Here is an 11,576-nt window from a genome sequence, read left to right as displayed (position 1 = left end):
ACTCCAATTTGGGATTAATTAAAAAGGCATGAAATAAAACCTCTTTTCAGGAACCTGCATCTACTTCATGGATCCCCCTGAGCTTCAGGGGCCACCTGCTGCTCCATGTGTCAGGAACCAAGCCTCAGTGACCCTAAGAACAGAACTAGGATTGGCAGCAACGGTTCATCACCTTGAGATACATACCCCCCTGTCTGTCCTTACACCACAAGCATTCACTCCTGGCTAGGAAAGAGTTTTCTCTGCCTTGGCCATCGTATTCCTTCATTAGAGCTAATTTTGGGAATGGCATTTTCTTTCCCAGGCTTAGTTCATAACTGCCACACCTTCCCTCTGTTGGCCACTGCAATCAGCAATAAAGAACACCTATCACCCATACACATGTTGCTTTGTTACAGTTCTCATTTGTACAAAGCCAAAGAGAAAAGATTTTCACCAAGACCTCTGGGTGCTAAAACACCTTGATATTAATTTGTGCTAAAATAATTGGAGGACTAAAACCTAATCTCATACCAAAAAGAGACCATGACGACCTTAAGGTACAATGCAAAGGCCTTTGTGGGACAAGGAGGTTATTTTTAAATACAGTGGCAACCATGAACAATAAATTATACACCCTGTGGTTTTCCTATCAAGGAGCTGGTTATGAAAGGAAATAAAACCCCACCATTAGTAACCAAAGACACACACGTGATGCTAGGTATAGGCTGTCTTTATAGGAGAAAACAAATAATGTACTTGAGTACTCTGTCTATAGGGTTGTGTATGAATAAAAGTGGCTTTACACAATTATTTGAATAACAATAATTTAATTATTTTTACACTAAAAAAATTGAGACCTAACTAGAATTTTCTGCTTAAATCTGAATGTAAAATTGAACAACTTAAAAACAGAATTCACAGCCACAGATTTTAATGAATTATTTCTGTTCACTTGAGAACAATGGGGGGCACTATATTCCATGTCTTCTGAAGACATTTCTATAAGAGTAATCAAATTGTGTAAAATGTAGAAAAATGGTTTGAATTCCAAGAAATCATTCCTCTTGGACCAGGACAACTTTGAACAAAAATATTTTCACAAAATTTCATTTTAATCATCTTCTTTACAAAGCACAATACTTAGACTTTTCTATATACAACTTTAGAAAATGAAGCAAAAAAATAATTTTCACAGATACTGGTCGAGTCCATGCTGAACGCAAAAGAATTTTTTCAAAGGTGATACTTCCAAGCTTCTCAATATTTTTTGGCAGGTCCATTTTGTAAAGAGTAAAGATGGTGGCTGTTCAGACAGTGGCTCACCCAGTTCCATGATGTAGAATCCTCTTGCTGGTTAGCCCAAGGGTCAGTAATGAAGCTGGATATGCCAACTTCTTCTGAATCACTTCTCCCTCTCCTTATACAAAGAAAGCCAGTGGCCTCTATGAGGGGAAAATAACAGTCCTCTACATTCCAGGTTTCTAGTGCCCCATGAGGGCACTCCAACCTCTCATTTTAATTATTAACAATCCTACTCTGTATACACATTATATAAAACTATATCATTAGGGATTTTCATGATGAGTTAATGAGAAATCCAAACATCAGAGAATCCAAACCTCATTCTTATATTAGGTGATGGGAAATCTCTGAAGGCTTCAAGTTTAATACAGGAATGCTTACGACAGCCAAGGGGTACAGGAATGTTTTATGCTGCTCCTGGAAACTTGGTGCTCCTGGCCCCAAGCACATTGAGAGCAAGGCTGCTGAAAAGACATGGGAATGAAGGATAGGAGGTTTCTTTCTTTATATCCTTCTCTTCCCTTAACTCCCTTCCTTAACCCTGGCAGACCAGGCATATAAGCTCTGTAAATACTCGGGAGGAAGTAGCAGCCTCAAGCAACAAGGATGAGTATGTAGGCCAGAGGAAGGCAGGGGAAGAATGAAAGATACTTTTATTTGTAATACTTTCAATGATCAATAACGTGACTTTTTTTTTTTTTTTGCATCACTTCTTCAGTGTTATCAATTCTCATTCTTTCCGGTTGTGAAAATCAATTAATGTTTATTACTTTTACTCCAAAACTCAGGAAATAGACAAAGCAGCTTTTTAGAAACACATAAAACATCTTCAGGGGCCAGTAAAGGACCACCGCCCCCAATCCCCAAACAATCTTGCCTTACAGTATGTCGCCTTATTTTCAGCAAAGGATGAGAAAGCAGTCACATAGACTTAGGCTGAACTGTTCATTTGCTACAAAGATAAAGCAGACAAGCAAACACCAGTTTCCTTGGGAGGGAAAAAGCTATTCAAAAAATGCCAGAAAGAACCGATGGCTATACTTCAACAAGAGCCCCCCCCCCCCACCTCCCGTTCCCTTGCACCTAAGGAAGGGGTTACAAGATAGTGAGGCAAATGACATTATGCGAGTACAGTTGAAACAACAACACACAAAGATAACCCAGTGTAGGAAATAATACAACTCCCCTCCCTTGTTTTTATTTGCATTTTACTTTTATTTATTTTTGCTTTAATAATGCATATTCTGTTCACGCAAAAGGTGCAAAGGACAGGAAGCAGGGGTTTAACTTGGCTGATGAAAAATCAAGCAGGGGTGACATTTTTAGTTTCATGAACAACCTAAAACTAGGAGAACTTAAAAGTCGCAGCTGGTACCACAGAGCTTACCCAACTTCACAGCTGTCTCCTCTTAGGACCTTTAGCTAGGGGAGAGAAACTTTGAAGACAGTGGCCTCTAGTGGACTTTGATAAGTGGCTGGCTAAAAAAAATTTTTTTTTGAATCATGGTAGCTGCATCACAAAAGTTCCAATCAAGAGGGTGGTAAAAAGAAGGCACAGATCATTGCAAATACCAGATTTTCTCTTTCTCTTTTTGTAAATATACCATCACATATAAGCTAAAATTGATGTCAGGGTGGTGGAGTTTGCTGGCAGGGGAAGGGACAGGTTGGACCTAAAATTGCATATGTAATAGACTCCTAGAGGGGAAACAAAGCGAGGCAGCTTTCCGCCTGCAGCAAAAGAAAGGGACGCTTGCTCCAGACTATGTGTAATACAAATATTGGGGGAACCTGTGACAAAACACGATTAAAAAATCATAAAATTATAAAGCTTGTAAACGAATAATCTGAAATTACATTTTATTAATGGAAAATATCATCAAAATAGTACCACTATGGACTAAACTGCCTGAGTTTTCGTTTCGAATGAGATCTCATAGTAAAAAAGCCTTTAGCACAATTTGCTGTTTAAGTCACAACCAGTGCCAGACCCAGGACTATGTCGTGGGGAAGTCTCCTCTTGGATGGAATTTGTGTTGTGCTATCAAGACTTTTGTGCTAATCTTTCAATCAGGGACATATTGAGGCAAATCTTTAATCTTTTGGCACAAGGTTATTTTGGCTGGGGCGGAAAATTTGAGTCTTAGACTCAGGATGAATAATGTGACATTTCATTTATCAAGTATTCATTTTGATTGAAGAGCTTTCTTTATTTCATTAACTTCCATCTATAAAGGGGGGAAAAAAAGAGCCAACAAAATCATAATGAATGGGCTAGTTTGAAAGAAGCTGAAAGATAATCAACCTTGTTCATTGAAAGAAAATAATCAACCTGACAAGTTTAAAGGCAAAATGGGTAAAATCACATCTGAATGAAGGGTTGATAACGATGCCAGAAATGCATAAACCTAAAGAACAGGCACACAGATACAATATGCTAGGAAATGGGGGGTGTTTTAATTCTCAGCCTACCAGCATCCAAAATTTGTCAAAAGCAACAATAGTTCCAGTTTTCTGGCCACAAAGTGGAGCAGGCTGTCCTGACACATGGGACCACCTGGCAGTGTTGGAAGGCAGCTGTGGCTGGGCCCAGGGGTGTGTGTCTGTCAGCTCTGCCAAAGTGATGACAAGCAGTCACCTATCCTTTCTTTAAGCAGCATGAGTCCTTATCACCACCAAGGGCACCAACTGGATGTAAGCTGAAAGTCTTCCTTTGGCCATTTGGTAATAGCTGAGTTGTATCAGAGGCCTGAGGGGTACAGGGGCTCTGACACCCTGGTAGGACGACACAACCATCAGGGAGAAGTAAAAAGATAAAGAGCAAATGCTGAGTGTGGGCAGCTGTGGTCTGAGTCCCAACGACTGCATAACAGAAGCCAGCTGGCAATGGGTCTCCTCAGTGCCATGTCCTCTAACATTTACTACAATGAGGCCTCTGGAAACCAGGGGGAACTTTTCACAGAGGAGATGTTTCAGGTAAATTCCAAGTGAGAAACCCAACTGGGGGCACATTTACTAATGTCTCCCTTCCTCAAACTTCCTGGATCCCAGAAGAAGATATGAAGTGAGCCTATAAAATTCTAAGAAAATTGCCACAGGAAGTGTGCCTAAATCTGCAGAGAAGAAACAATCATTTATTTTTCAAAATAAAACCCTGATGCTGCCCCTACCCACAACTGAGCCTCTCACAGAGGTAGCAGGACCCCAAGGGACCCACCTGCAGTCGAAGCCGGATTTTCTTCTCTTCATCCAACTCTAACAGTAACTGCTTAATCTCCCGTCTGAAAAGCAAACAACAATGAAATTAAACAAAAATCCAGACTTCCCCAATAAGAGATAAGAAGCCTCTTATCACTACAAAATCCATTTGACCCTTTTACAAAGAAAATATGGACAGAACATTGTTTCCTTTGCATTGTTATTGCTTAAAATTAGTTAGAGACAGAAAGGCTTGTCATTATATCTAGGATCCCAAAATATGTAGCCATCAAATAGTAGGTCTGAAATGACCTTTAAAATTCCCTCAGTCAAAGCTTCTCCTAAAAGAAGATGGGAAAACTGAGGCCTAGAGAGGTTACCAACTTGCTCAATGACGAGACTCCAGTTATCCAGGTTCATATTCTGTCATTTTCTCATCTTCTCTCTCTGCCTTCTTGGCTGGAAACTAACTATCCCTTTATTATAGAATTACTAGTTTTTAAGTGCACTCACATAATAATTTTCATTGTAGATATTTTTACCATTCCATATATATTTTCTTTATTTTCCCAGAGTTTTAAATTAATATAAGGTTACTGATATGTTTTCATGGATTCTCACAAAATCCTACAAATAGTTATATCTGAAAACTCAGAGGTAAAATAATTGAACTAATGATATGGTAATTATGTCATACAGAAAATAGAGGACACACAGTCTAATGCCCTTTCCAACCTTAAATGATGAAGTGAAACAAAATTAATCATCTTGCAAACTCAGGGCTCTATACTTAGGACACTGCAACCGTCCCAACTGGTCAGAGAGCTGCACTCCATTTTAGGGTGTCAAGCACTCCATTTTACATGTATGCTTTTACAGACTGGATTGGAAAAATTGAAAAACAAGGACTGCAGAAATAGCACAACAAATAAGGTAGAAGTTATATTTCATTTGCTCACTTCGGATGAGCACCAATCATGGTCCCTAAACTTGGGCCAGCGTCCCAACACTGTTGTCTACACATAGTTGGGTTCTCTGACATTCACCAACCAATGTGATTTGTTACTGAATAGGCATGCCTCAGAGATATTGGGAGTTTGGTACCAGACCGCCATAATAAAGCAAATATTACAATAAAGTGAGTTGTAATCCTTATGCTGGTGGAGGTTCTTGCTTTCAATTTGTAAAAAAATGGAACATCTTTGAAGCTCAATAAACCAAGGCACAATAAAATGAGGGATGTCTGTATTATTTAAGCACACGCTATACACCACTATCTCAGTGGGTGCTACTTAGGGCTTAGGTAAGATGTAGAAGGTGAGGTCCTAAGTAAACAGCAAGACTCCATGAAGACAATGGCAGGCAAAACATTGAGTGGTCCAGGTGGGTGGAGTTAGTTGGGGAAGGAAGTACAAAGAAAGTCATTAAGTTCTGAACTAGTAAAATAGGCCATTAGTCCACAAGGAAGAAAGAAGATGAAATTGATGGAGGAGAGCCAGGGCAGAAGAGGGCAGGTGAGAACCCGCACACTTGGGGATGAGTAGAGTCGGCAGAGGCTTGAGCTGAAGGCTGAGAAAAAGGTGACACTAAGAGCTAAGGCAGGAAACTGGTAGGGACCCAGTGCTCCTGGGCATGAAGGCCAGGCTGAGGAAGGCAGCAAAAGGCAGGCCTTGGAGACGGGTCATTATGACGAGTTGGTTCAAGATGTTGGCTGGGGAAGGATGATTCCAGCCAACTATGCCCAGGCTTCACAGTGGAGAGATGAACACGGAGTGGAGCAGCCCCAAAGCACTGACAATTTTGCACTCAGACATCCAGGAAGGTTCCAGCCACCTTTCAGAGGGCCTTAAGAGCTGAAGCCCTGGATCCAGGCTGTTCTAACCCAATGATGGTCCTGTTCAGAATGTTGAGAATCAGTGCTCTGCCCAGCTGGGAGTGGCTCAGTGGTTGAGCCAGGAGATCAGGGTTCGATTTCTGGTCAGGGCACATGCCTGGGTTGCGGGCTAGCCGATCAATGACTCTCTCATCATTGATGTTTCTATTTCTCTCTCTCCCTCTCCTTTCCTCTCTCTGAGATCAATAAAGATATATTTTTTAAAAAAAGAATCAGTGCTCTGGGATGTACTGGGGTGTGCAGTCACTGTCTAGGCAGGGGACTAATGTCACCTGGAATTAGATGGGGCCTTTGGGTACCCAAGTCTGTAATGCACAGAGCCAGATAGGAGCTGGGGACTTTAAGGAGATAGGGGCAGCATGGCTGGACCCGGAAGACCTTCTCTAGTTCCATCCTGCCTGTCTGCATAGTTATCTGATGGGCCCCTTCCAGGTAGGGGGTAAATCCAGCCTAAATAGAACAGAACCTGAACAGAGCCACAATGCTCAAAGTGAGGTCCATGGAACCCTCATCCTAGAATGCTCTTGAAAAGAAAAAAAAACAAAAAGGGTCTGTGATTAAGTATGTTTGGAAAACACTGCATATGCTATCCTCTCCATCTTCCCAATGTATAGCAAAGGCTCTTCAGAGAGCAGTCCTTCAGAGAAGACATTAACTTTGTTTAACCCAATTATTCCCCAAAGTACCTGGCGACAAAATACTTCAGGGCCCTCCAGCCCTGTGCAGGAGGCAGGTGCTGGGGTGATCTCCTGTAAGTGTGACTGTGGGTCTCTGGCCCCATCTCTCACCACCACCACCCCAGGCAATTCCCCATCCAGGAGGCCAGGTGCCAGGGATGTGCTGACCCACCACCTGCTGGGCTGCTCTGTATGCCCATGAATCTGCCCATGTTATTCCCTTTGCCAGAGTGCTCTGCTGTTCGCAAACCTGGATCATCTTTCAAAATTTTACTCAGGAAACACTTCCTTGAGATGCCTCTCCCTACCATCCCTGTTCCCCCAAGAAAGAACTGATTCCTAAACTCTCTGAGCCTCACTTTACTCACTTTACCATTTGACCATTTTTGTCACTGCATATGGCATCCCGGGTAATATTTAGGTGTGCTAGTTATTTTCGCTTACAGGTCTTTCTCCCCATCTAAGTGCTCCTTGAAGATAAGAGGTCTGGAGAGAGCATGTATGTGGGCATGAGCAGAGAGCGCCCCCTAAATCTCATAAGGAGAACATATTGCTAAGTGTAAAGTCTGGGATTTAAAGATTTCCTGTCTTCATACATGACAGCCCCTAAATGCAAGCTAATTACTACACTGGGCAGCTAATTGAAGATACTGCAATTTTTCTGATGCTAGAGGAAAAGCTGGCTGTTGGGCTTATTAAGAAGTGGTACATGTACATACCATATTTTATGGGGATTTAAAGATCTTTCCTCTCAGAAAGGAAAGCATGTCAGTCCTTGTGAATGCCTCTTCCCCGTAGACCCCTCAGCCAACCAGTGGCCTTCCTGCACGCAGCAGGCCCAGTTACACATGGAGCTGAGCTCAATGAAGCCTCTCTGGCTCACACCCACTGCCACCCCCTGCTGCCACCATTGTAGGGATGCCAGTCCACCCTACAGGGTGGGCTGGGACCCAGACTTGTAGACTAGGCCCTGCCCAGCAGAGTGATCTGGAAGCAGATAAAGAAGGGGCCCCAGACACTCACTTCTGCTGGTCCTTCATGGTCTCAATGATGCTCCTCAGCTCTCGGACCTGTGTCCTTAGCTCCTCCACGGCTGCCTGGCTGCTGGCCACAGGCTCCATCTTTGGTTTTCCTTCCGTGCCGAAGAGAGATGGGGAGTTGGCTCTGTGTCCAGCTGTTCCCAAAGAGGATGACAGGGGGGAGGGTGCTGCTGAGGACAGAGTGGCTGGCCCGCCACCGCCACCTGCAGCCATGGTCCCTGGCTTGGGAGGCAGGGGTGCTTTGTTGTCGGACACCTGTGACGAGGGAGGGCAGAGAGGCCTCAGGTCAGGGATTCATTTTTAGCCACCCCCCCCCCCATATATCACTGTCCCCACTCCCCCTACATACTCCTCACTCACTCGTTCACCTACAAGCCCCCAGGGTCGACTTAGTGCAGGCATCTCCCCTTGAAGAGCCTTCCCTTGTATGTTTTACATTTGACCACTTTTCTGGCCAGGTAGTTCCTACCTGTTTAATGCACACGTCCAGACCCACCTACTTGCTAGGCTCCCAAAACTCTGAGTAAGTAAAATATTTTCCTGGCCCTCAAGGAGCTCAGAACCCAGTGAAGTGTAGACAGATATACCAACCGACACCCTGCAGATGAGAGGGAAGTATGTACTCAGAGAAGCACAGAGAGCCACAGAAGTACATGTCTAGTAGGCAGAGCCGACAACTGAAAGAGTGAGCTGGGCCAGAGAAACTGCCAGAGGAAGAGAAAGTCATGGGGGTGAATAGCACAGAAGTAGAAGAGTAGAAGCCCAATGACGGAAGCTGGGGCTTCCCAAATTGAAGAGGTGGGGAGAGAAGGTAGAGTCCTTGAGGACTAGGACAGAGTAGTGAGAGGGGACAAAGCCAGGCTGGAAAATGATCCTGGGTTAGGGAAGCCCCAGCAGGAATTTCCAGAAGGAAAAAAAATAGTTGGATAAGTGGATCAAGGGTGCTGAGAGGAAAACTGGGGGAGCGCACTTGGAACAAGGGAGACTGAAACCTGATCAAGGCACTCAGCGCCTGACTGAGAGGTGAGAGGTGTGGCTTGCAAGTTTTAGAACTCTTTCCAGAAACTTGGCAGAGGAAGGAAGATGGGAGAGAGAGAGAGAGAGAGCATTCACAGAGAAGCCTCAGGAGGAGACAGGATCAAGGAAGGGTTTTGTTCACTCTCAAACACTGGGGAGACCCTGAGCTGGATGATATGCTGAGGGGAAGAGCCTGAGAGGGCCAGGCTGGAGATGGAGGAGACAGGTGGAGGAGGTTGGATGGAGAAGTATCCTGAGGAGACCAGGAGGGCATGTGGCATGGGGCAGGCATGGGTTGGAGGGAAGAGGGGCATGTGGCAGGCCCAGGGGAGGAGGCGGCAGCAAGGGCAGGTGAGATGTAGGCAGGTGGGGAGGACAGGATGTTGGGAGGTGAGAGGGTGAGTGACAGGCAGAAGTCAAGGCTGGTGGTGAAGCTGGGCCGCATCGCTGCCGGAACTCCCTCTAGCAGCAGGCGCCCGGGGTGGAAGCCAAGAAGGGGCTTGGTTGGCATGGTGAGGAGGCAGAGTCTGGAGTCAGACTGTGCTGGAGGGAGAGACTGGGCACAGTAAGCCAGAGGCATATGGGCCAGCATTCCTAGCCTCTCTGCTCGCCTTTTTTCTGCCAAGTTACCATTGAGGAAAAGCGCTTTCTGCTGCCAGAGATAGTGATCAGCCATTCCATGCTTATTGTTTGTAAGAGTTATAGCAAGAGGGAAGAGGGACTGACATTTATGGAGCACTTATCGCATGCCGGATGTTGGCTAGACAATTGAAACAAGGATCAGTTGGCACGCATGTTTGACTGAGCAGGAAATGGAGGCTTAGGGGTGCAATTGAGAAATTCCCCAAGTCTCACAGATAATAAGTGGCAGAGCTGGGATTCAATCCTCTCCTCCATCGGCTGGACCCTCAAGCCTGGTACCATGACTGTGGCTGCCCGAGTGAAAATTCATACTCTTCTGTCTTTATTTTCTTTGCTTCTTTCCTATTCCTGAGTTCACACTTTTTCACATTTCCAGTCCTGCATCGTCATGTACCTCCCCAACTCATCGATGTCCTCACACTGACTGGCTTCCAGGCATTTTTTGAATGAATGCTTCTCTGAGCATTTCCTACACGACCTACTCTCCAGGCCCATTTTGACTAACAAGTACTTTTTTAAATCATCACAGAATAGAGGCCACCATATACCTTCACCAAATTAGTTCAAGTGGAATTTCTAGAAGTAATAAACAACATGACATGACGGCTGCAGGAAGTGAAATAGGCTAATGGATAGAACTGTGAAAATCAGAAACATGAAGAGCCACTGCCACCAGTAGATGTCACTGTAGAAACACTCTAAGGATCTCTTAGAGGTCACCAGAAAAAAAGGGTCTAAATCCAATTTCTGCAAATGGAATCCTTTTATAAAGGAAGAATGCTTCAGTTTTGTGAAAAATTACAACTGATCTGTTTTTATGGGCTATTTTTGCTTACTGTATAAGATGTTAAAGAAAATCTATACATGTAAAATTGTAAATCTATGAGAAGGAAATCCCACATAAACTTTGATTTCTTTGTGTTAATTCCTGCTTCAAGTGACTTTAAAAATGACTGCAGTTTCCTACTTGTAGACAGAAAGTAGTTGCAAGCATTTATAGGAAATAATTCCAATTGACTGGGTTCTTTTAGCATAAATTTCAAAATCTTGATTCACATTAATAGGATGATCAGAATTCATACAGAGTATTCTTCAGAAGCCACACACAGTCACTAAATAATGTCTTCTTTGCTTCTCACAAGCCAATAACTTAAAATAGCTATACCATCCCCTGGACATGCAATGAAATTAAAATGTTTTTAGACTATAAATTTATCCTAATAAATAAATTCAAATAATCTTTTAAGATACCAACAATAGTTATTCAAATTCATGAACTGCCAACCATAGTTTGTGACACCATCAGTTTTGAAGATAAAAGTCAAGATGTGTGGGTGGAAGGCACTGCATTTAATACAGTTAATGTACTCTTTCTAGATACCTCTAGGCTTTTTAAGTTGTCTTGATTGCTGAGATGGTGATGGTGTGTGAGGGCATTTATGTATATGCGGTCGATGGTATGAAGAGGAAAAGAAACCACAAAAGAAAGTATGGGAAATCATCAATCAAACTTTTTTCTCAGGGATTCTGCCCAGTTTTAGAGACTTTGTAACATTCCTCGTGGATTTTGATGACTAATTTAATCACTGTCACTAAAGAATAACAAAAACTTGTCTGTTGCAATGGACTGAATGTTTGTGTCCTTCCAAAATTCTTATGTGGGAATACTAACACATTTTGATGGTATTTGGAGGTGAGGCCTTTGAGAGGCAATTAGGTCATGGGGGCGAACCCCTTGTGAATGGGATTAGTGCCCTTAAAAAAGGGACCCCAGGCCTGGCTGGCGTGGCTCAGTGGTTGAGCATCGACCTAGGATCCAGGAGA

General features: G+C 43.5%; 1 protein-coding gene across 2 annotated transcripts in view; it reads right to left on the bottom strand.

Moving 5' to 3' along the window:
• Positions 1–2,027: 2,027 nt before the first annotated feature.
• Positions 2,028–11,576, bottom strand: part of SH3KBP1 (SH3 domain containing kinase binding protein 1) — a 308,270-nt gene continuing 298,721 nt past the window's right edge. For both annotated transcript variants that reach the window (XM_087813683.1, XM_016199360.2), the window contains 3 exons: positions 8,077–8,348; positions 4,502–4,565; positions 2,028–3,512 (listed from right to left, as the gene is read on the bottom strand). In XM_087813683.1, the coding sequence (XP_087669809.1) occupies positions 3,471–3,512; positions 4,502–4,565; positions 8,077–8,348 (378 nt within the window). In that variant the 3' untranslated portion in view covers positions 2,028–3,470. The remainder of the gene's footprint in view (positions 3,513–4,501; positions 4,566–8,076; positions 8,349–11,576) is intronic.

Source organism: Miniopterus natalensis, chromosome X, assembly GCF_054644295.1.
Source record: "Miniopterus natalensis isolate mMinNat1 chromosome X, mMinNat1.hap1, whole genome shotgun sequence".
Classification (NCBI taxonomy): domain Eukaryota; kingdom Metazoa; phylum Chordata; class Mammalia; order Chiroptera; family Miniopteridae; genus Miniopterus; species Miniopterus natalensis.
Note: the sequence above shows the minus strand (reverse complement) of the source record. Positions and strands in the feature narration are given on the sequence as shown.